Consider the following 26,671-nt stretch of genomic DNA (forward strand, 5'->3'; position numbering starts at 1 on the left):
TGAGCGCTGCATGTTTCAAAGAATATTTTAAATTAATACTAATAATCATTTATCATTTTGACTCATCACTTTTTCTTAAAAAAAATGTTTTCAAGGCTGAAATGTGGAGGTTTTTTTTTCATTTTAGAAAACTTGTTTTTGTCAAAACTTGTATTATTTGATCTGTAAAGTTGTTTAAATTGTCGGTTTTTACATTTATTTTACAGTTTAGGATGTTACCATAAATAACATTCACCTGCATCCCCAAATAGAGCACAACACTCAGTTCTGGAAGTTAAAACTCCATTCATTTTCTCTATAGGGAAATTAATTTTTAACGATAATTTATACACCTTTAAAGTCAACCCTACTGTGAGCTACGAGGATGTTAATCGATGGTTTTTGCTTCTGTTGAAGCCATCAGCCCGTGTTATTTCAACTTAGTTTTAAAATAATTGTTTAACAGCTGAATTTGTGGTGAAAAACTACATTACCCATGATGCTGTACAGAAAATTCCACCAATTAGAATCAAAAAACGTGCCAAAAGAGCTCTTTAGCTCCGCCCACTCCCAACTTAAAATATATTGTTTTTATATATATATATATATATATATATATATATATATATATATATATATATATATGTAATCAATATTTGTACATGAGTAATTTTATATTTCTCTATCTTTCGTAATTCGATTGTGCTGCTTGCAGTGCTTCATGGGATTGTAGTTCTTTCCCTCACTAAAGCCGTTGAGTACCTTTGTCTTTTTGTCCGATTTTCAAAAACATTTTTGTTTCGAATCAAAGTTTGTAATGATATGATTCTCCTCGTAGATGGTTGGTTTGATTCATGGCTTATAACGCTTTACAAATACTTTTTAAAAATCCCTATGGGAGAAATCCATGGAAAACTACAGCTGAAAAAGTGGACTGGAACTGTTGCACTCTATATGGTAATAATTTTATTAGTGCAGGTCTTAAAAAAGGTCTTAAAAAGCCTTACATTTTATTTCAAAAACCTGCAGATAATATTTGAAGTCTGCTGCTTCAGTCCATGTAGTGAGAATTAAAGATAAATCATACGGTCAGTTAGCACACAACATGATTTTCACTCATCCGTCAATTCATGAAAAACAATCAACTTCATTTGTTCAAGACTTAAACATAACACACTGAAAAAATAAATTCAAAGTGTTTTACAAGAAAATACTGTTTCCAAAAACTGCAGGGTGATGAATTTACTCTCACATGCTGTACAAACATCTTAACCATTCCTGTAAAACCACTGTGTTTGACCTCTGACCCTTCACTGTAGTGAGTCAGTGTGAGTCCGTCTGTATGCTAATGAAACAGGAAACCAGCGATCCTCTGCACATGATTGTGTGTCTCTGTGACTCGTGCCGCTAATATTTGACTTAATTACAGTTAAGTGCACTTAGTTACATCCAGATTCGTGTGTTCGTGTGAAGACGCTGTGACCTCTTTGATCTTATTGGTTTTTCTCTTTCATCTTCCTGCGCAGATTCCTGTACGAACTCTCCCAGATTCCGGATTTCGCCGGTCGTGCTCACTGCATCATATTCCGGACGGTGTTTATGGACTCCATATCTTCTGTCCATCGTAAGGTGGAGACCATCTCTACTGTGTGCAAGGTAAAATAAAGTTGGGAAAGCTGCGATTAGATTCATTTTGCTCTTCTATAGTTGTTAAGACTTAACTGTTGTCTTAACTCAACTGTATGGAAGTTTCTTTCCATCACTGAATAAAAAATAAAAAAGGTAATTGCGACTTTTATCTCGCAATGCCGACTTTACAACTCACAATTCTGACTTTATTTCTCGCAATTCCGACTTTATAACTCACAATTCTGACTTTATTTCTCGCAATTCCGACTTTATAACTCACAATTCTGACTTTATTTCTCGCAATTCTGACTTTATTTCTCGCAATTCTGACTTTATTTCTCACAATTCTGACTTTACAACTCACAATTCCGACTTTACAACTCACAATTCCGACTTTATATCTCACAATTCTGACTTTATTTCTCGCAATTCCGACTTTATAACTCACAATTTTGACTTTATTTCTCACAATTCCGACTTTATATCTCGTAATTCTGACTTTACAACTCGCAATTCTGACTTTATATCTCGCAATTCCGACTTTATATCTCGCAATTCTGACTTTATATCCCGCAATTCTGACTTTATTTCTCGCAATTCTGACTTTATTTCTCGCAATTCTGACTTTATATCTCGCAATTCTGACTTTATATATCTCACAATTCTGACTTTATATCACGCAATTCTGACTTTACAACTCGCAATTCCGACTTTATATCTCACAATTCTGACTTTATATCTCACAATTCTGACTTTATTTCTCACAATTCTGACTTTATTTCTCACAATTCTGACTTTATATCTCATAATTGTGTTTATATCTCACAATTCCGACTTTATATCTCGCAATTCTGACTTTATATCTCGCAATTCTGACTTTATTTCTCGCAATTCTGACTTTATTTCTCACAATTCTTACTTTATATCTCACAATTCTGACTTTATATCTCATAATTGTGTTTATTTCTCGCAAATCTGACTTCATTTCTCTCAATTCTAACTTTATTTCTCGCAATTGTATGATATAAACTCGCAATTTCGAGGAATAAAGCCAGAATTGCGAGATATAAACTCGCAATTGTGACAAAAAAAAGTCAGAATTGTGAGAAAAAAGTCAGGATATGACAAAATATTCTAAAATATTTTTGGGTGAACTAACCCTTTAATTATTTTTGCAGTGTGCAGATTGTGCACAGTATGTGAACCGATCTGGATGACATACAGTTCCCATTTCCCTATTTCCAGAGTGACGAATCAAGCAGAAACAACATCAAACATTTTCTTGACATGTTATTTGCCAAAGAATTCAGGATTAAAAATGGCAAATACATCAAAAAATAATGAAATCAGGAACACAATTTATGTGCAAACCACTCTCTAAGTAGACATGCAACAAAATGAGGTCATGTGATGTCAGTGTGACATACTGCTGATTGAAATGATTGTTGTTGCATGCTGCAAGACTTTTTGAATTAGTATGTTTATATTTGATTATTCCAGAGTAATGAATTGACCAGAACAACATCAAACATGATTTTTAACATCTTCTTGACTCATTATTTCATTGAACTTCCAAAGAAAACTCAGACATTTCTTTTTATTTAGGGATTAAAAATGAAAAATAATGAAGTCGGAAAAACTAAATTATATGGTACCTTCGACAAAATGAGGTCATGTAACAGCAGTGATGCGCAGTATGCAGTACTCTAGTATGCTGTTCTGGACACGTGCTGCAGTTTAAGAAGTGTGTATTTCTGTGTGTTTGCTTCAACAGGTGTTTCTTGAGAACGAGAGTGTGAAGGATGTGATCGGTCTCATTTTAGCCTTTGGAAACTACATGAATGGTGGAAACAGAACCAGAGGACAGGCGGATGGATTCGGACTGGAGATTCTTCCTAAATTAAAAGATGTCAAGAGCAGGGTATTAAAATAATATCACCTTAAACCTGAACTGAAGTTCGTTTGAATGTGTTTGCAGTAGAAGTGCTTCATTTGATTTGATTTGGTGTGAATACGGTCGCCTCAACATCTACTAATTCTTTTTTTTCCCCCATCAGGACAATCGTATAAGTCTGGTGGATTATGTGGTGTCTTACTACCTGCGAAACATGGACGAGGTACAGCAGTTTGAGCTTTAGCCTCATGATTGAATCATCGTTCTAGCTGCGTTTTCCTGCTCATCACCAAAACGGCCCTCAGTGTGTGTGACAGTAACATTGATGCAATGCAATAAAAAAAGCACAGCCATCAAAGACATCTGAAGAAATTGTTCAGTAATATAGTTCTTCCTCAGTGTTTCTGTCTTGTTTTCCAGCACAAATATCGAGATACATTTACTGGAGAAGCAAAATAACTGAAGATATTAAGGTTGTTTTCTGAAAAATCTCAGAAAGATTAAAACAAGAACAAATATCTGCTAATGGAGTCAGAAAAACCAACTTAATTCAAAGGGAAAACAAGTTTATTTTTTTTGACCCCAATGACAGACATTTGTTCTTTAAGCAAAAAGTCACTTCATTTCTCAGAAAACAAGACTTAATATAGCTGCGAGCAGCAATTATCGAGGTTCAAGCACTTTAAGGCCTTTAAGCACATGCGTAAAAAGGTATTGTTTCATTTAGCAAGCCTGTAACCATCTTGATCATAGATGGAAAAGACCATTTACAGCCAATACAGGCAAGAAATATATGGTTTATAAAGCTTTTTAACAGTTATAGCACCACCTAAGGTCCGATCTCCATAAAAGTTTACATGATTGTTTAGAATCTTATGTCACATGTGCTCACCTATTTTCGTGAAGTTCTGAGTTTTCGTTTAGGATTTATAGGCTTTTTCAGTATATTTTGCTACGCCCCTTTTCTAAACGACCCTGTTATAAGAGTAAAGTTCAGCTTTTTTTGATAATTATTAATCTAGAGAGTCCAGAGAATTATACTGCACTGGTTTGGTTCCGATCAGGCGAAAAACCTAGGATTAGTTTGCAAAAGTAGGTTTTCTAAATAATCGTGAATATTTAATGAACGATTTCATTGACAGCAGTGCTTCTTGAGGCAAAGTTGTTCAGTATGAGGAGATCTATCAAATGATATGCATATTGTGTGGATGTGTGAAACACCACGTGATTACAGAGGTGTAAAGCACCACCTAGTGGCGATTTCTTTCAAAATTCTCATAGACCTCTAGGCCCATGAGTTGAACATGCCCACGAGTTTCATTCCGACCGGCCTCCGTAACCTTGTCTAATAGGTGCTCAAAATTCATTGGCCGATGGCGGCCATGTTTTTCGAGATATGCCAGTGTCCTCATAGACTATCATGCCTCCTTGGACCAAGGCACTGCATGCCAAATTTCAAATCAGTCGGAATAACGGTTGAGTAGTTATAGCTGTTTTCATGTTTTTTCATGTTATAGCGCCACCAAGTGTCCAATCGCTGTGATTTTTTTACTGTGATCAAAGATTGAGCCCCTACACATGTGTCCCAAATTTGGTGAAAATATCTTATCCTGTTCATGAGTTATAGCCATTTTAGTACAAGTGGCTCCACCCACTTCAAACGTTTTTCCGCCCTTTAGCGACTGTAAATCAAACTTTTTCTGAAATGTTTTAGTTTGTTTCAGAACATTCAAAAGTAATGTTCCTATAATGTTTAAAGAATGAAACAATGGAATGTTCCCTGAACGTTCAAATAACCAAGAAATAACTATTTAAAAACATTCTTTTTAAAAATGGACATTCATAAATTACGTTTTCATAACTTAAATGGGAATGTCTGCTAAATGTTCTTAGAATATTTTTTTTTGTTAGCTGGGTAGATATTTGTAATGGAAAACAAGACAAAAATACCAAGTAAGAAAATTCTTGTTGTGCACAAGCAGACAGTTTCTCTTTCTTTCTTTCTGAAAGATTGTTGTTGTTGTGTTTCAGAACGCAGGAACAGAGAAAAGCGTTTTCCCGCTGCCTGAACCTCAGGATCTCTTCCACGCTGCACAGGTCAAGTTTGAAGATCTCGCAAAAGACCTTCGCAAGTTAAAGAAAGAGCTGACAGGTATGAATCCCATCCGTTTGTCTGAGATTTAATGCCGGAGATGGACAGAACGACAGGTATAACAGGTTCTCACACACTTTCTTGATTATTTACACAGCGACAGCAGAATGTTAGCAGTGATTCATTCTAGTGACTCTTTTGAATCACTAAACAGAGATTGATTCAGTTCAGTGACTCTTCCGCTGATTTCAGTGGGTGTCGCCAAGTGAGTCATTGAATCATTCGCTCAAATGATTTATTAAAAAATGAACGTTTTATTATCCTTTATCAGAATGATTTTGCTTCAGTCAGTTTAGTTTCACACCGTCTGTCAATTAACAAGCAGTTAAAAGCAACTTCTTTTCATTAAACAGTTTTTACACTGGAAAAAAGCACTTTTACCATAGTTGTGCTCGGGGCCGCCGCAGGGGTCAAAGGTCACGCCCCCCCAGCCCCTGGTGTCTGCAATTATTTAAATCAGCCAATAATACGGCATATGAAAGCAATTAGATATGCTCTCTCCTCATTCCCCTCCATTTGAGAATCGTTGTTAAAAACTCTGATCCTCAGTGACCCGGGGGAAAAATACAAAACGGCTACAAAACCACTGCCGCCCCACCTCGAGCTGTCTGTCACTCATTTATTAGCACAAAAATGCAAGACAATAAATACAGAATAAGGGCCTTAGCATTTGATCCACACCACAACAAAAAAGCCTTGATCGTCTGGCCCGCGAGTCCTCGGGCGTTGGCATGAGATCGTAAGGAGGGTGTTGCGAGCGCACCTACGACGTCTGTATTTCTGGACAGGGATAAATATTTATGCCGTGCTATCATAAAGAGCTCCAAGTGTTCCTAATTATTCCTCGAGTCATTTCTGTTTAAAGTGAGAGTGCAGAGGAAGTCGAGGTGGTGAAGAAAGAGTTTCTGGAGCGAGATTTGAGGTCTGTGCATCTGACGTACACGTGTGAGGCCTTTGATATTCATACTTCTGCTCCAATCACACAGTGAATCTGCAAAATCAACTGTTTTACTGCCATCAATAAAAATGTAACATCAATTAATGAATTTAAAAGCTCTAAAACTCAAAACACTTTACAGTGGAGTTTATTCTACATGATTTATCGGTGCACATCATTATTGTTTTAAATTCATGTTTCTGGTAATCTTGAATCAGAATATCTTCTCCTCCCTCTTTCAGCATCTCTTCTCTTCTCTGATGACGAGGGCGGGGCAACCTGTCACTCACATGAGATCCACCAATAGCAAACCACAAAAAAATCAAGACCCGCCCTACATTTGTTCTTGTTTGCGAAGCAGTTTCACTCGAATATACGACACAATAGAGAAGAAAAGACCAGTGAAATTTACATTTCATGATATTTATAGTCAGTTGAGTTAGAGCTCTACAATTAATATGCTCAGATCATTTGATTTTGGAAGAATCTGATGAGAAATGAGGAAAATGTGGACAGAAACTCAAAATTCGTCACTACAACCCACCAAAATAAGAGTCTAGTTTAGGAAATTATGACAGAAATATATTGCTATTGTACAGTAGAATGTACTTCTCAAAGTAATAATAACATTAACAATAACACATTTTATTAAAACAGTATTTTTTAAGGAATTTTTAAGCAATTTTTCATTCATGTTTTAGTTTAAACAGTACACCTCTTGTGCAGCACTTCATTTGATTACATTTTACATGAAGATTGATTAAATTGTTAAAGTGTTATACATTTGATTAACATTGTTTTTGATGATAAATATGTCAATCATAAACCACAGAATCCAGAAAAGGTTAGTTTTATGAATTATATTGTTTAGACATCTTTTTTTTTTTTTCTTAAAATTTGTATTAAACCAGAATCCAGAAAAATTAAAACGGAAAACACATAATTTCTGAAAAAAAAAAAAAACACATTTCATAGTGCGCTATTATTCTTAAAATGCTTAGTAAATTATTAACATTGTTAAAGCTTTATGAATTCACTTCTTGATTCTTAAAATTTGATTAAACCATTAAAAGCAATTCCATAAAAATTAAAATTAAAAAACACAGAATTTGGGAAAAAAATTAAACAGATTTGAAAGGGCCCTAATATTGAGATCTCTGAATTTATTGGCAATTCGAGACACATGTGAGATTACTTTTGGAATCAGCAAAATGCTCTTTTTGTTTCCTTTTTTTATGTTTTTTTAAACCATTTTTTCTTGGTTATGTGAACGTTAAGGGAACATTCCATTGTATTGTTCTTCAAACATTATGGGAACGTTACATTTGAATATTATCTGAACATTCAAAAAGTAGTAACATTTAAAAAACGTTAGACGAACACCCAACTAAAATGTTTCTGAAAAAAAGTTCCATAAATAACGTTTTCGAGTTTTGAGATTATTAAAGACCAGATACTTATTAACGTTACTGGAAGAATGTTTGTTCCCTGTTCCCTGGGTAAGCCTCTGTCAGAGACAGTAGTTGGACGTCCCAGCTCGTCCTGTGTGTGTTTAAGCGTTTGTGTTTGCTGATTTTACACCCGTGGCGTGTGACACGGCCCGGCTCAGGGGTCGCGACATGAGGTCAGTCTCAGGGGCCGGTGACATGTCTGAACTATGAGACGAGAGCGAGACAGAGATGCCCTGAGACAACCTGACTGCCCCGCTGCCCTCAACGCTGCTCTCTTCAACTTTTACCAGAAATCTGATCTCCGTTTCAGCTCCTTTGCTCTCTTCAGGGTTAAAAGAGTCTCTCTCTCTTGAGTTCACGCTCATGCTGTTGATGGATTGGCTTAAAGTTACTTCACTTTACCTGATCTTTAGATGATTTTGCCCAGGCAGTGTAGTTTGTTTGTGTTGTGTCTTTTGTGTTTCGTTCCTGTAGCTCAAACAGAAGGTCATGGGTTCGAATCCCAGGGAAGGCGTGAACTGATGGAATGTATACCTTGAATTTCGCTTTGCATTAAAAGTGTCTGCCAAATGCATGAATGTAATATATACTACCAGTCAAAAGCTGGGAATAATTAAGAATTTTTAAAATGTTTTTAAAAGAAGTCTCTTCTGGTCACTAAGGATGCAAAATATGTGAAATATTATTACAATTTAAAATAACTACAGTAAAAAATTGTGAAATATTACTATTTAAAATAACTACATTAAAAAATTGTGAAATATTACAATTTAGAATAACTACAGTAAAAAATTGTGAAATATAATTTAAAACTACAGTAAAAATTGTGAAATAATACAATTTAGAATAACTACAGTAAATTTTTTTGAAATATTACAATTTAGAATGATTACAGTAAATTTTTTTGAAATATTACAATTTAAAATACAGTAAAAATTGTGAAATAATACAATTTAGAATAACTACAGTAAAAAAATTGAAATATTACAATTTAAAACTACAGTAAAAAATTGTGAAATATTACAAATTAAAGTAACTACAGTAAAAAAATTGTGAAATTACAATTTAAAATAACTACAGTAAAAATTGTGAAATATTTTTACAATGTAAATCAGCTGGTTTCTATGTGAATATATAGTAAAGTGTAATTTATTCCTGTGATCAAAGCTGAATTTTCAGCATCATTATTCCAGTCTTCAGTGTCAGTAATGAGTAACAATGCTGAAAATTCAGTTTTGATCACAGGAATAAATTACACTTTACCATATATTCACATAGAAAACAGCTGATTTATGATCTAATAATATTACACATTTTTTTTTACTGTATTTTTGATTAAATAAATGAAGCCTTATATTTATTTCAGATAAAGCATCATTTCCAGCTGTTTTCAGGAGTCAATCGATTGCATCTTAACTTGAATTATAGCATTAAATTATTATAAATGTCAAATATTTTTGTCTGTTCTGTTTAAAGCGGACACTCTCGAGATAAAGCAGCTGAAGTCATGTTAATACCTCAGACAAACAAAGCTCAGCATTACTCACAGCCGGAGAAGAACATAAAAACGTTCGACTCGCGTCTGTATCCAGACGGTGTCCTTTTGATTAAGCCACTGGTGGGGCGTGTAATTTTCCTGGGAAGCACGACCGCAATTCCCAAAACAAAACCCCAGTAACCGCTCCATGGACGGGAATATCCAGGCAACTTTGGGCACAATAATGAAAACACAAAAGAGACAAAAAAAAAAAAACTTCAGAGGCGGAAAGCACATCGAAGCACAGCTGTTTTTCTTACATTTTAATGACAGCAGACAAACATCATCGCATGAGTAATGGTTATCAAAGAATAACAGCTCTGGACTGGCCGTTATTGAACGCTTCCAGATGAAGTTCTTCTTCCTCAGTATTTCACTTGTTTTCAAGTACAAATATCAAAACATTCTTAAATCAAGATACATTTACTTGAAGAGCAACATGACTTCAGATATTCAAGTCAACTGGAAAAATGATCAAAATGAAGTTTAAGTTTGAAAAACAAGAACAAATATCTGTCAAGACAATATCTTCAGTCATTTTGCTTCTCAAGTAAATGTATCTTGATTTAAGAGGGTTTAGATATTAAAATAGTAAGCATTTTTTTTGCAGTTTGAGGGATCTTCATGTGTTTGCGTGTCATTTACTCGCAGCATCAGTCTATCTGCCTTCGTTTTATAAGAGCGTAAGTGGCGCATCAATCGAGCCCATATGCCACGAGTCGAGACAATAGAGGCATTCCTCGTATCCTCCAATGATGAAAGAGCGAATTAACCAAAACCATGCTTCTACACGCATACGGACTCCGGCTCACAGGGCTTTAGACGTCATGTTTTGGAAAGTCTTTCAGGAGACAAGACGTTTGTCTGGCGGGACGGCCCGGAGTTATTTATATAGCATGCAGTGGATCATTTCCATCGGAGCAAAGCCGAAGAATTTCAGTAGATAATCCACAATTATATACAACCTCAGAGTGCTGTCAGAGCGCGGGATAAATCCCGGCTATTGCCCTTCTGACTGGCCAAGGCCGACGCGTCGAGATAAATCAGCTCTCGTCCCTGCGGTTACGGCTTTCAGTGGAGGCTGTGCAGCGTTTGCTCCTGTTTTATTATTTATTGACTTTTTGTTCTACAGCGTAAATTACACACACATATACTGAAGACACAGTTATGTTTATTTTTGAAAACGTATGTTTCCAGATAAGACAGTTTGGGGATTTACGGTGTAGAACAAAACGTCAAAGTATCATCAGGTTATCGTCAGGCTATGTTTACCACCGGCTTCATTTTACGATTTAGTCTTCTGGGTTTGACGTCATCCCTGCACCAATCTGTGGAAGAAGAACCAGTGTAGGGCGGGGCTTGGTTCTGTGTATCGGTTGCTGATTGGATGAAGGCGGATCTGAATGTGAGCCTGCAGTAGATTGTGAGAAAGGGGCGGGGTTTAAGCGCACTGAATGATTGGAGAATCCTGCATACGTCGTCATAGAGAAGGCTGACGTTTGATTGGAAGATCCAGTTATGACAATCTGATTAAACATTATGATCTCAGTGCTGTCAGATCATCATATCATCTGATTTATATCATATATGTGCCAATCCTTCTCAAAACAACAAAATCTCTCCAAACTAATCCATCCATCCATCCATCATCCCTCCATCTTTCCATCCCTCATCATCCCTCTGTCCATCTAACCATCATCATCCCTCCATCACCATCTCTCCATCCCTCCATCATTCCTCCATCCATCATCATCATCCCTCTATCCATCATCCATCCATCCATCCATTAATCCCTCCATCATCCATCCATCGTCATCTATCCATCCATCATCCATCCGTCATTACCTCTCGATCCATCTTTCCATCCCTCCATCCATCATCATCCCTCCATCGTCCATCCATCCATCATCATCCCTCCATCATCCATCCATCCATCCTCCCTCCATCTATCCATCCATCCACCCATCATTCCTCCATCCCTACATCCATCCATCATCATCCCTCTATCCATCCATCCATCCATCCATCCATGGATGTACAGTATCTCACAGAAGTGAGTACACCCCTCACATTTTTGTAAATATTTTATTATGTCTTTTCATGTGACAACACTGAAGAAATGACACTTTGCTACAATGTAAAGTAGTGAGTGTACAGCTTGTATAACAGTGTAAATTTGCTGTCCCCTCAAAATAACTCAACACACAGCCATTAATGTCTAAACCGCTGGACACAAAAGTGAGTACACCCCTAAGTGAAAATGTCCAAATTGGGCACAATTAGCCATTTTCTCTCTCCGGTGTCATGTGACTCGTTAGTGTTACAAGGTCTCGGGAGCAGGTGTGTTAAATTTGGTGTTATCGCTCTCACTTTCTCATACTGGTCACTGGAAGTTCAACATGGCACCTCATGGCAAAGGACTCTCTGAGGATCTGAAAAAAAATAATTGTTGCTCTACATAAAGATGGCGTAGGCTATAAGAAGATTGCCAAGACCCTGAAACTGAGCTGCAGCACGGTGGCCAAGACCATACAGCGGTTTAACAGGACAGGTTCCGCTCAGAACAGGCCTCGCCATGGTCGACCGAAGAAGTTGAGTGCACGTGGTCAGCGTCATATCCAGAGGTTGTGTTTGGGAAACAGACGTATGAGTGCTGCCAGCATTGCTGCAGAGGTTGAAGGGGTGGGGGGTCAGCCTGTCAGTGCTCAGACCATACGCCAAACACTGCATCAGATTGGTCTGCATGGCTGTCGTCCCAGAAGGAAGCCTCTTCTAAAGATGATGCACAAGAAAACAGTTTGCTGAAGACAAGCAGACTAAGGACATGGATTACTGGGACCATGTCCTGTGGTCTGATGAGACCAAGATAAACTTATTTGGTTCAGATGGTGTCAAGCGTGTGTGGCGGCAACCAGGTGAGGAGTACAAAGACAAGTGTGTCTTGCCTACAGTCAAGCATGGTGGTGGGAGTGTCATGGTCTGGGGCTGCATGAGTGCTGCCGGCACTGGGGAGCTACAGTTCATTGAGGGAACCATGAATGAGCAGAGCATGATCCCCTCCCTTCGGAGACTGAGCCGCAGGGCAGTATTCCAACATGATAACGACCCCAAACACACCTCCAAGACGACCACTGCCTTGCTAAAGAAGCTGAGGGTACCTAAACCCTATTGAGCATCTGTGGGGCATCCTCAAATGGAAGGTGGAGGAGCGCAAGGTCTCTAACATCCACCAGCTCCGTGATGTCGTCATGGAGGAGTGGAAGAGGACTCCAGTGGAAACCTGTGAAGCTCTGGTGAACTCCATGACCAAGAGGGTTAAGCAGTGCTGGAAAATAATGGTGGCCACACAAAATATTGACACTTTGGGCCCAATTTGGACATTTTCACTTAGGGGTGTACTCACTTTTGTGGCCAGCAGTTTAGACATTATTGGCTGTGTGTTGAGTTATTTTGAGGGGACAGCAAATTTACACTGTTATACAAGCTGTACTCTCACTACTTTACATTGTAGCAAAGTGTCATTTCTTCAGTGTTGTCACATGAAAAGATATAATAAAATATTTACAAAAATGTGAGGGGTGTACTCACTTCTGTGAGATACTGTGTATACATATATATATATATACATATAAGTGCTATAAAATCAATCGCGATTAATTGCATCTAACATAAGTTTGTTTACATAATATGTGTATAAATATTTATTAATTAATTGATTTGATAGCACTTATATATCAAATGTCAGCTAGTTAATAACTAGAACTTTCTAAAAAATAAAATAAAAGTGAAAACTGAAAAAAATTTAATTCAAAATATTAACAAAAACTATAATAACATCAATAACACTGGCATGTGCATAGATTAATTATTCACAATAAGATGCATTTAAAAAAAAACAGGGTGAATTTCCATTTCATGACGACTTTAGTGAAAGTGTTTTACAGATAATTATTATTCATGTAGAGTTCATGTAAAGATGAATCCTCAGAGAACAAATCAGCTGCCTTTGTGTAAAAGTATGAGGAGTGTTGTGTTTATATAAAAACATATGCATTATAAAAATGCATATTATAGCCCAGATCAATGATAAACACATGCAGGTATTTACTAGATTCATTAATGCTAAACATATCCATACATGCGGCCGAGAGTCGAGTTGCCAAGTGATTTCTCTCAGCTCTTTGAGTTTGTGTGAACGCAGTTGTTTGGCAGAACAACAAAGACTCTGTTGAGCACAAACAACACAAACTCCATCCGGCATCTGCTCCTGCTCCGGAGGATCCTGACGTCTGAAAGCTTTCGCTAGTAACATATATGTGTGTGACGTCAGCATGCGTGTGGTCACCGAGAGGAATCGACAGATATCAAACTCACTGTCATAATAATAAGCTGCATATTCTGAAATCATCAAGAAAACTCATAAACTAGTTCTCATGTTTGACACCAGAACAACCTGCCTCATAATCAAAAGCATTCTTGCTCTGGCTACGTTTGAATGCGCTCCAAACGCTCGTCTTTGATAGTCATCTGTTCGAGATGAGATTCACACACCTCTTGCTCATGTTTCTCGTTTAACTCGTTTATGGAAGTGCTGGTAATCTGATACGCAGGACTCACCTGCGCTTCATTAATTCAGAGCCGATTAGTTCATGTCCTTCCTACTGTGCTGTTCATACTATGCAGTGCACTTGACCCTTCCGTTTATAGCGCGATGCATGAACTGCGTGTGATTTCAGCATCTCAGTTTTGACTTATTTGATCAGACTGTGACTGTGAAGATACACTTTTATACAAAATTGAATTAAAAAAGTGCATCTTTTTATTAAGGCAGGGGTGACAGATTCCCAGTTGATTCATCGCAGTTCATGATAACTGGATGCCACTCATATCAGATGTGTGACGTGTGTGTCTGATGTGTTTCTCCTGCAGCGTGTGTGAAGGAGGTTCAGCAGGTGTGTGAGAACTCGTCTGACGAACATCTGCAGCCCTTCAAGGACAAGATGGAGACCTTCATCAGCACGGGTGAGTCACGAACACATCATTACTGTGCCGTAATTCACGATGACTTCACCTGCTGGAGAGATACAGTGTGTTGAGGAAGAGCTGGGCATTGACACAAACTTCACAAACTGATTCAATTTCGATTCACAAGCTTAAAATTAAATTCTGACTTTGATTCAGTTCAATTCGATGTCGATTCATTTGGATATAAATCAGGTACAGTAGATCAGTTCTTCTCAAGGGAACAAATCTCTCTGAACTGATACTGTGAACTCTAGAGGAACCCTGTCAGTCACTACATTAACATCCATCATCCATCCATCATCCATCCATCCATCCATCCATCATCTATCCCTCCATTCATCCATCCATTCATCATCTCTCCATCCATCCATTCATCCATCCATCCCTCCATTCATCCATTCCTACCTCCATCCATCATCATTCCTCCATCCATCCATCCATCCATCCATCCATCATCCATCCATCCATCCATCCATCCATCCATCATCTATCCCTCCATTCATCCATCCCTACATCCATTATCTCTCCATCCATTCATCCATCCATTCCTCCATTCATCCATTCCTACCTCCATCCATCATCATTCCTCCATCCATCCATCCATCATCTCTCCATCCATTCATCCATCCATTCCTCCATTCATCCATCCATCCCTCCATCCATCATCATTCCTCCATCCATCCATCCATCCATCCATCATCTCTCCATCCATTCATCCATCCATTCCTCCATTCATCCATCCCTGCCTCCATCCATTCATCCATCCATCCATCCATCCATCCATCATCTCTCCATCCATTCATCCATCCATCCCTCCATTCATCCATCCCTACATCCATCCATCATCATCCATCCTTCCATCTCTCCATCATCATTCCTCCATCCATCCATCATCCATCCATCCATCCATTCATCATCTCTCCATCCATTCATCCATCCATCCCTCCATTCATCCATCCCTACATCCATCATCTCTCCATCCATTCATCCATCCATTCCTCCATTCATCCATTCCTACCTCCGTCCATCATCATTCCTCCATCCATCCATCCATCCATCATCTCTCCATCCATTCATCCATTCATCCATCCCTGCCTCCATCCATTCATCCATCCATCCATCATCTATCCCTCCATTCATCCATCCATTCATCATCTCTCCATCCATCATCCATCCATCCCTCCATTCATCCATCCCTACATCCATCCATCATCATCCATCCTTCCATCTCTCCATCATCATTCCTCCATCCATCCATCCATCCATCCATCCATTCATCCATCCATCCATCCATCCATCCCTCATCCATCATCATTCCTCCATCCATCCATCCATTCATCCATCCATCCATGCATCCATCCCTACATCCATCCATCCATCCATCATCCCTCCATCCATCCATCATCCATCCCTACATCTATCCATCCCTACCTCCATCCATTCATCATCTCTCCATCCATTCATCATCCCTCCATTTATCCATTCATCCATCCATCATCATCCATCCATCCATCCATCCATTCATACATCCATCCATCCATCCCTCCATCCATCATCATTCCTCCATCCATCCATCCATCCATTCATCCATCCATCCATTCATCCATCCCTACATCCATCCATCCATCCATCCATCCATTCATCCCTCCATCCCTCCATCCCTCCATCCCTCCATCCCTCCCTCCATCCTCAATGTTGGTGAACCTCATGAAAACTTCTCCAGCTCATATTTCACTCCAAAATCAAAATAAAGAAATAATTATATTATATTTGTATAAATAATATTTGTCAAAGAAAATTTTAGGACCATAAACACTTTTTGCACTATGACATTTGACTTTTATTATTTATTTATTTATTTTGTCATTATTTTTAGGTGATTTCTCACTAGATGCTCATTATCTTAATGCAGTAATTTTGTACTGATTATTAATTTTATTTATTTTTTTTGCACTTTATGCTTTGTCATTTAGATGCCACAGATCCCCAAAAATGATCATCCTAAAATTTAAAAGGCGTCTATAGAATTTCTTGTATAAAGACCTAATTGTGCAAAACTAATATTATAAACGTTTATTATTTTGAAAATAATCTTATTTAGTTTATCAAATCTTTATAGAATTATTGAATTATTTATTTATTTATTTTAATCTTTATGTATTTACTTATTTTTATCTGTTTATGTTTTTATTATTTAATAATTGTTATAAAATAATTATGTTTTTAAATCTTATTTTTTATTAGTCATTTATTTCTACATTTTTTACACCCATTTCACATCAATATATATATTAGTATATATATATATATATATATAATTTTTTTATTATTATTCAGGGGTCATATATGAGCTAGAGATGTTCGTGATGGTGTTTGTGAGATTGAGATGCAGATCTATTGCTCTCTCTCTATATTGTTCTTTTCTAGAGTTTGATTTGATCTGGTGTTGAGTTGTTCTTCTAAAGCTTCATGTGTGCATTAATTCCTCACAAGCACTGTGTTTGTGACTGTAGAAATTCACTCGGTGAGAAACCGCTGCAGATTGATGTGTCCGTTTGATTTCATTATACGTGTGGTTTAAAGCGAGCTATCCGTGAGACGTGTTACTTCATAATGAACCCTGAATCTGAGGGTCTTTATGGAGAGCGCAGCGGCCGCTCAGAGCCGCGAGTCGCTTTTAAAGCCTGAATTTATTGTCCTTCTCAGCGTGCAGGTCCCATAACTTTCTAGTTAGCCACTACTGGTTTCATGTTTACAGACGGAGCTGAGGAGAAAATTCACACATCCCTCTCCGCGGCGCGCACAAGCACACACATATACAGCGGAGGGAGACCGCAGGCGCCAGTCCACCCCTGCTGAGACCAACGCCATTGGTCACGGCTCACCCCGCGCGGCCCGTTACAAACAGCCTTCATTAGCCTGAGACAATCAGCCACACACACACACACACACTCGCGCGCAGCCGGGGAAAACAGAACGCGCTGTTCACACTCTCCCCCACCAAAAGACCCCCAAACTCGCCTTTGAACAATGTTTCGGAGACTTCCCCCTCTTAAATCAGGGAGCGGGAAAGGTCCCCCCCATCATAGTAAAAAAAAGGGATGAATCTGGAAAATGCAATAAATCTGAGATCATAGGCGCGCTCTGGCCTGAGATAAATTCTTGCACCTCGGCCCGGCCGCCGCACACATCTGCCTTGCATTTAGACACTTTTACATGGAGCAGCTCCACGGGAGCCACTAGAGCAACACACACACACACACACACGCCTGGTGCGAAACAAATGCGACACACTCCATAAGGGGAGAAAACATCAACACAAATGCTTTAACATCTCTGTTGTTTCTGCTAGACAGCGAAATGGAGAACAAATGGAGACTCATGTCTGCTATAAAAGATCAATCGAACTCAAACACTCTCATCACATGATCTGAGCTGATCCTCGTTCAGTTTACAGCTCTATACTGTAACCAGATGACAACTAGTATCTGTTAATGCACTGTCAACTAACATGAATATGAAGATTTTTATTAAGTAAAAAAAGTTAATAAATGCTGCAAAAATATATTTACTCATTGTTAGTTCATGTTAGTTAAAGGATTAGTTCACTTCAGAATTAAAATTTCCTGATAATTTACTCACCTCCATGTCATCCAAGATGTTCATGTCTTTCTTTCTTCAGTGGAAAAGAAATGAAGGAAAACATTCCAGGATTTTTCTCCATATAGTGGACTTCACTGGGGTTCAACGGGTTGAAGGTCCAAATGTCAGTTTCAGTGCAGCTTCAAAGAGCTCTACATGATCCCAGACGAGGAATAAGAGTCTTATCTAGAGAAACCATCGCTCATTTTCTAAAAAAAAATTAAAATGATATACTTTTAAACCACAAATGCTCGTCTTGCACTGCTCTGTGATGCTCCACGCATTAAGTAATCATGTTGGAAAGGTCATGTGACGTAGGTGGAAGTACCACAGTAGGGTGAAAAACTCCATCTCATTTTCTCCTCCAACTTCAAAATCGTCCGACATCGTTGTTTTACCTTTTTTTGTAAAGGCCGTTTGACTTAGTCTTTGACGTTCACTTTGTAAACACTGGATCGGTACTTCCTCCTACGTCACGCGTGACCTTTCCAACATGATTACGTAATGCGTGGAGCATCACAGAGCAGTGCAAGACGAGCATTTGTGGTTAAAAAGTATATCATTTTGTTTTGTTTTTTAGAAAATGTCCGATGGTTTCTCTAGATAAGACTCTTATTCCTCGTCTGGGATCATGTAGAGCTCTTTGAAGCTGCACTGAAACTGACATTTGGACCTTCAACCCGTTGAACCCCAGTGAAGTCCACTATATGGAGAAAAATCCTGGAATGTTTTCCTCAAAAACCTTCATTTCTTTTCCACTGAAGAAAGAAAGACATGAACATCTTGGATGACATGGGGGTGAGTAAATTATCATTCTGAAGTGAACTAATCCTAATGTTAACAAATGAGACCTAATTGTAAAGTGTTACTGATTCACTGTCCGTTTTTTATTTTAGGAGAATCATTTCAGATGCAGTTGATGCAGCACTTAACACCTCAACACCTGATTAAGACTTTTTGTATTTTGGCAAATCTGAGCACACTTTGAGACATTGTTGAGATCTCTTCTGAAATGATTGGGGTTTTTTTCTCAGGAGAAACAGAAAAAGTTTGATCTATCCAGAATGAATAATTGAGAAATTAAAGATCTCATCTGTTTTCATTCCTGCAGGTTCATGCTCATGATTATGGAAGCTTGTTTCCCCCACGGAATAAAAAATCAAAAAGGTAATTGCAACTTTTAAACTTGCAATTCTGACTGTTTTCTCGCAATATAGAGTTAATAAAAAAGTCAGAAGTGCAAGTTAAAAGCTTGCAATTGCGAGAAAAAAAGTCCAAATTGAGATAAAAAGCCGCAATTACCATTTTTCATTGGTTTTTATTCTGTGGCGAAAACAAGCTTCCATGGGTGGAGATGTTTCTTTTCTCAGTATGTTGTGTTGTTGACGTGTTGTTGTGTTTGGTCCGCAGCACAATCAGAGTACGCGGCTGAAGATGAGCAGCTGCAGGCGGTACAGAACAGGTAGGAAACACCTTCAGTACAGCAGATGATGTGAATCTAAAGACAGACTGATGAGATTGATGTGGAGTGAAAGTGCTGCTGTGGTTCATTAACACTCACACCTGCCGTTTAGTGTATCCAAACACTAGTGTGCTGCCTACATAGACAGCATCATGACTAAGGTGATTTGGAGCGCTCTACCATTTCAGCAAAATAGCACACAAGATAACTGACTCACAGTTGATTCCAATAGAGCCACGATTCTGTAATTAATTTTTTAATTAGACTATATTGGACATGGAGTCACATTGGGGTCCCAATATCTATGGGACTGAACTATATAGGGCTTTGAAAATGAAGATTTCAAACGGAAAGTTTATTAATAATGAGAATCTAGAAGGAAATTAAGATATCTTTAATACTTCTTGAGTTACAGACATGCAAACTTGAGGCAAAAAATATAAGAAGGGCTTTTTTCCCATTTTTGAGCTGTCACTGTTGGCATATAATGAAACACAGATTGATAAAGTCAACAGATTTCACTAACAGATCTACTAATCTCTGTGTGAAAATAAAATAAAGATGCCGCCATCTTTCTAAAGTCATTTTTAAACTCCTCTAATTTGGCTCCAAATCTCAGGTGAAAATGGTCATTTTGACCCCCCTCTACAAAATAGTTGATATACATCTGTGACATTTTAATATTTTGGCTTTCATCACTATTTATGTTTGTCTTTCTACAGAAAAAATATTAACAAAATCAAAAATTTGGTTGATTTGACACGGAATGACCCAGATGAATTTTCAGCATCATTACTCCAGTCTTCAGTGTCACATGATCCTTCAGAAATCATTCTGATATGATGATTTGCTGCTCAAGAAACATTTATGATTATTATCAATGTTGAAAACAGTTCATATTTTCATGGAAACTGTCATACATTTATTTTTCAGGATTCTTTGATGAATATAAAGTTCTAAAAGAACAACATTTGATTGAAATAGAATCTTTTGTAACATTATAAATGTCTTTACTGTCACTTTTGATCAATTTAATGCGTCCTTAAAGAACCTAAACTCATGAATGACAGTTCTCTCACTTCATCCGCCAATTTGGGTGTATTTTTTCTCTCGTTGCTAATGCATTCTGGGATTGTTTGCTCTGTGAAGGAGCAGGTGTGTTTTTGAACACAGAGCGTCGTGAAGGATGGAAAGAGGGTTCAGTTCGGAGCGTCCGTGTTATCGTGTGGTCTTATCGTGTGTATTTGAGCGTGTCAGACTCCCAGCAGGAATACTGCAAACTGTTTGCGCTGATTTATGTGCAAGCGTTCGACTGCCAGATGCTGCACGACGGAAAGTATCTGGAACTTTTCATAGAGGGGGAAAAGGACAAACAAAGCATATTGATTATTTTTCCTTGTTTAGGTTTGAGAGTTTTTTTGTAACCTGAAACAAAACAAAGCGAAATGAAATAAATAAGACGCAGAACATGCACACACACAGAGTAAAGAAATGACTTCCAGCTAACAGGGAACGTTCTGGGAAGGTTAAGAACTAACATTAATAGAACGTTTGTTCAGAGGTATATAGTCTTTAACAATGTTCTGCACAAAAACATTATTTATACATCGTTGGTGGAGCGTTTTAGTTGGACGTTCGTCTAATGTTTTTTAAATGTTACTCAGAACGTTCAAAGTGTGTTTGAAGAATGATAAAATGGAACGTTTTCACAACTTAATGCAAACGTTGTTAGAACACATTATTGTTCTCTGGGTATAAACTGCAGATGTGGACGCGTTTGAACAGCTCCGGACAGAATCCCGCACATGGACTCCACGCTTGACTCCACGTTAATGAAGGTGTTGAATTGGCCAATATTGATCAAAAGAGCCCGGCAGCTAGAAACTCCTTTAATTTACCTTTAATTTGGTCCCAGAGAAGCGCCGGGCGCTCCGACGGCTGCAGGAGCAGTAAGTGTGGCTTTCCCAGAGTTCCCATGGACGCACCTCGTTAAAGTGACACGCGGGTGATGGATACGGGCCGCCTCGGGGGCTCGTCCGGGACCTGGGTGGGCGTCCACATGTGTCCCAACCCGAGGGCCGTCACCTTTACACGCTTCTCTGCAGCAAACGTGGTAAACATGATCACGGCTTTGATCTTACAAGAGCCGCAGAACGAGTCCAGTGATCTACTGACTTTCTGGAGCGCTGGAGCGCTGCGGACGTCACTGGACGGGACGCTTGTCTAGTCAGTTTCGGTGAGATGAGGAACACTTCTGTCATCTGCAGTTTATTTAACAGAATCAGTTCACGCATTCCACATTAATGCTGCGCAAATCACACTGAGAGATGGACAGAATAAATCTGTGTGTGTGTGTGTGAGTGAGTGTGAGTGTGTGTGTGTGTGTGTGTGTGTGTGAGTGTGTGTGTGTGTGAGTGTGTGTGTGAGTGTGTGTGAGTGTGTGTGTGTGTGTGTTAGAGAGTGAGTGAGTGCGTGAGTGTGTGTGTGTGTGTGTGTGTTTACATGAGTGTGTATGTGTGTACATGAATGTGTGTTAGAGAGTGTGTGTGCATGAATGTGTGTTCATGAGTGTGTGTGTGTGTGTGTGCGCATGAGTGTGTGTGCGCATGAGTGTGTGTGCATGAGTGTGTGTGTGCATGAATGTGTGTGAGAGAGTGTGTGTGTGCATGAGTGTGTGTTCATGAGTGTGTGTGTGTGTGTGTGTGTGTGTGTCTACATGAGTGTGAGTGTACATGAGAGTGTGTGTACATGAGTGTGTGTGTATACAGGAAAGTGTGTACATGAGTGTGTGTGTGTGCATGAGAGTGTGTACATGTGTGTGTGCGCATGAGTGTGTGTGTCTACATGAGTGTGAGTGTACATGAGAGTGTGTGTGTGCGCATGAGAGTGTGTGTACATGAGTGTGTGTGTTCATGAGTGTGTGTGTATACAGGAAAGTGTACATGAGTGTGTGTTTATGAGTGTGTGTGTGTGCGCATGAGTGTGTGTGCGCATGTGTGTGTGTGTGCATGAGAGTGTGTGTGTGCATGAGAGTGTGTGTACATGAGAGTGTGTGTACATGAGAGTGTGTGTACATGAGTGTGTGTGTTCATGAGTGTGTGTGTATACAGGAAAGTGTGTACATGAGTGTGTGTGTGTGTATGCATGAGTATGTGTGTGTACAGGACAGTGTGTCCATGAGTGTGTGTACAGGAGAGTGTGTGTGTGTGTGCATGAGTATGTGTGTGTACAGGACAGTGTGTCCATGAGTGTGTGTGTGTGTGCATGAGTATGTGTGTGTACAGGAGAGTGTGCGTGTGTGTGTTAGTGTGTGTGTGTGTGTGTGTGTGTGAGTGAGTGAGTGAGTGTGTGTGTGTGTGTGAGAGAGAGAAAGTGTGAGTGAGAAATTTGGAGACAATAATTTGTATTTCATCTTATTTTTTCTTCAGTTTTTAACACTGTATTATATCTGTGTAATAACTGAAGGTGTTTGTGATGAATCCAGCGCTCACACACTCTCACACACACACACACACACACACACACACACCTGAGCGCTCCTGATGTGTGTAACGCTCCATTGAGTTTCTCCTCGGTTCATGTCATGTGATCTGTCACACGGGTCACCATTAATCTCACGGCTCCACTTGATTTGCGGCCGCCGAACGTGATGTTCTGCCACTAAAGGCTCGTTGTGTTTGAGTTTCTTTTCATGCTGTTTTACCCATAATGCACTAAATCTTGTCATCACACGTCAGCTGTCACTGACAGGATGATCAAACTAAAGCACATTATAAACTCTTAATGCAGTGATAATTATTTCTAATTTTGAACCAGTCAAATAAGAAACATCCTGTTCAGTTTATTAATTAGAAGGTTTTTATTTGTTGCTTTATGCTGATTTAAACACAATAAATCAGTCTCTTCAAGTTTACACACACACACACACACACACACTGTTTGAAAGCAGCTGCGCAGAAAAAGCTCGTTTCAGGGTAAAATATTGCATCTTTTCATTCTCTTCTGAGGACAGAGATATCATGTTGACCGTCTCTCTCTGTCTTTCCGTGTTTTTCTTCCAGTTTCCAGGAAACGGTGACGTACTTTGGGCTCAAGCCCAAGTCTGGCGAGAAGGACGTTTCTCCAAACTACATCTTCATGCTGTGGTACGAGTTCTGCAACGACTTCAAGAGCACCTGGAACCGTGAGAATAAAAACATCTCCAAAGAGAGGTGAGGCGGCCCTGGATCACTCGAGGAGTTTAGAGAGCGATCGTGAAGCCCGGAGCGTCAGGAAGTGTGTTTAACACAGACGCTGCGAGCCGGACGTCACGGGGCGTAACGAGGCGTAAGCGTGACGTTGACATGGTGCCGGACCGCGAGCGCTTCCTAACAGTCAAACGTTGCTTATTTTTATGTGTCGACAGAGTTCATAGAGTACACAAACATTCAATCAAACATCACTGGCTGTTTCCATCCACCTTTTTCTGTGTGCATTTTGGGATATTGCATAAAAAACATCAAGATGAGCATAAATTCTACAAATGCACATACATGTTTTATCCGATTAGAAGACGTGCACATAAACTACACGCTTACTGAATAAATCCCTCGATGTGCAACACTCAGGTGAGAGGCTGTGATTGGATAACTGGACTAACCAGCGGACCAATCACATCTCTTTGACACTATCAGAGAACAGAACGTGACTTCTCTAGAGCTGAAGTTGAGCTGATGAAGTCTGCATCACTGATTCTGTGATTTTCTGGTTCATCACTGTGGAGCTGCACAGGTTTGGGTGTAGGTTGGGGGGGTGAATTAATCCTTTCATTTTGTACTCTTTCATTTTAGACTAAAAGAAGCTCAGAAAACAGTCCAGAAAATCACAGCGGAGAAGAAAGTGGAGACGAAGAAGATCAACGAAAACAGTCTGGTGAGGAAACACACACAAACGCACACACTTTTGCTCAAATGCACGGTTTGTTATTGTTATTGTTATTCATAACACACGTGCAGAGCTCAATAATGTGAATATTCTGTTGTAAATCCAACAACAATCATCCTCAAACTGCAGAAAGATCACCAGATTCTGAAGGATGTGCTTTAAACACACACACACACACACACACACACACACACACACACACACACACACACACAGGCCCGAAAACAAGGACAATCACTTAAATGATGTTTATACAGAAGAAGGGAAACACATGACAATATAGTATATATCATTTATTTTAATTTAATTTAAATTAAGATGAAAAAATATTTTTAACCTCTGTAATTTATCATTTTTAGATCATTCTATCTTATTTTTTCATACATAAATATAATTAGAATAATCAAATTATTATAATATTGTTGTTCTCAGCTGAAATTTATATATAAAAAAGTGAATTAAGATATAATAAAAATTATATATATATATATATATATATATTAATCTTTATTTAATTTTTTATAATTTTACATAATTTTATTTTTATATTTATTATTTTATCAGTATTATTTATATCTTTTTTTATTTTCATCTTATTCAAATTATATATTTATTTATTCTAATTCTGATATATAATTTTTTTTATCTTAATTTTTTTCCCAGTTTTTAACCACTGTAATATATATTTGTCTATTAATTAAATGATATATTTTGCTTTCAGATCCCTCATATGAGCAGATACTACTGTTAGATTTATTGTGTATATATAATTAATATAATTTAAATTAAGATAAAATATATTTTATTTTATTTTTTAACCTCTTTATAATTTTACATAATTTTCAGATTTTTTTCATACATTATTTTAATTATATATTTATTTATTCTAATATTATATGATTATTCTTAGCAGATATATATTTTTTAAATACTTATTTTTCCCCATTTTTAACCACTATAATATATTTGTCTATTATTTAAATTATATATATTTGCTTTCAGATCCCTCATATGAGCAGATATTATTGATATTAAATGTATTGATTTATGCCTACATCAGGTTTAATGAACCGATAAAACAAACGTATATCTGCAAAAAGTGCATCAATGCAAACATAAATAATGTCTGAAAATGTGTTTGACAGAAAGAGCGACTGCGGAAGAAAGAGGCCGGCGTGTCGTCCAGCTGAAAACACCGAGATCAGCATCTCATCACAGAAACACGCCCGTCCGTCAGGGTCTGAGACCTGCAGCACACGGGACACAGACCTCAGATCAGTTCTGACGGTGTTTGACATCATCAGACACCCTGAGAACCTCAGAGAAACGAAAGGAAGGCTCATCTGACCTGCGGCGCTCGACAGACCTTCAGTAAGGAGAGAAAAGCCTCATTAAACACTTTAAATGGCTGAAATCAGCGTCTCATCAGCAGTGCCTCAAAACACGCTCGTAAAACACATGAAGGGCCAACATCTCTGTATTCATACTTGAACAGAAAATCACCCGCTTCGCTGGTTTCTGAAGTCCTCGGCCTTGTCGTTTCACCAGTTTCCTTTTGCCAAACTTATACTTGATGACGTGTGAAGCACTTTTACACACTATGCAACAATATCCTGCGTTTAGAAGAGTGAATGTGCGAATCATATCCATGTACATCTGAGAATATGATGAGACATGAATCATATTTCCCTTCAGTGAGTGTGTCTGTATATTTGATGACATTTTGATGTGTAAATGAGCGAATGACCTTCTATAAGCCCTATTTATTCACTGAATGACGGTTTTATTAAGGAATATGATGTTATGAGGATATAGTTTCTCTGTGAGTTTATATCTGGAGAATTCTCTAATTTATCCAGTTATTTTAAATGTGTTTAAACACGCCAAAACTACAGGAACATTATTACTGTCAGATTTCTTTTTTTTTTTTTTTATTTGATTTTATTTTTGTGATACTTTTACATTTATTAGGTGCAATAAACTTTCTCCTAAAGATTCTCAAAACTCAAATTCAGGAAAATATGTCTGATTTCTTGCATT

The 26,671-nt window shown here is 38.2% G+C and overlaps 1 protein-coding gene across 4 annotated transcripts in view; it reads left to right on the top strand.

Moving 5' to 3' along the window:
- The window catches only part of LOC127499060 (formin-1), a 65,270-nt gene extending 38,629 nt beyond the window's left edge, over positions 1-26,641 (top strand). For 2 of the 4 annotated variants that reach the window (XM_051869161.1, XM_051869159.1), the window contains 9 exons: positions 1,506-1,635; positions 3,383-3,529; positions 3,666-3,725; positions 5,534-5,654; positions 14,509-14,601; positions 19,657-19,708; positions 23,770-23,919; positions 24,538-24,619; positions 25,781-26,641. In XM_051869161.1, coding sequence (XP_051725121.1) covers positions 1,506-1,635; positions 3,383-3,529; positions 3,666-3,725; positions 5,534-5,654; positions 14,509-14,601; positions 19,657-19,708; positions 23,770-23,919; positions 24,538-24,619; positions 25,781-25,978 — 1,033 coding nt within the window. In that variant the 3' untranslated portion in view covers positions 25,979-26,641. Of the gene's footprint in view, positions 1-1,505; positions 1,636-3,382; positions 3,530-3,665; positions 3,726-5,533; positions 5,655-14,508; positions 14,602-19,656; positions 19,709-23,769; positions 23,920-24,537; positions 24,620-25,776 lie in introns of all 4 variants that reach the window. The other 2 variants (XM_051869162.1, XM_051869160.1) reach the window with 1 other exon arrangement.
- Positions 26,642-26,671: the final 30 nt, after the last annotated feature.

The sequence above is a fragment of the Ctenopharyngodon idella genome, chromosome 17 (genome assembly GCF_019924925.1).
Source record: "Ctenopharyngodon idella isolate HZGC_01 chromosome 17, HZGC01, whole genome shotgun sequence".
Classification (NCBI taxonomy): domain Eukaryota; kingdom Metazoa; phylum Chordata; class Actinopteri; order Cypriniformes; family Xenocyprididae; genus Ctenopharyngodon; species Ctenopharyngodon idella.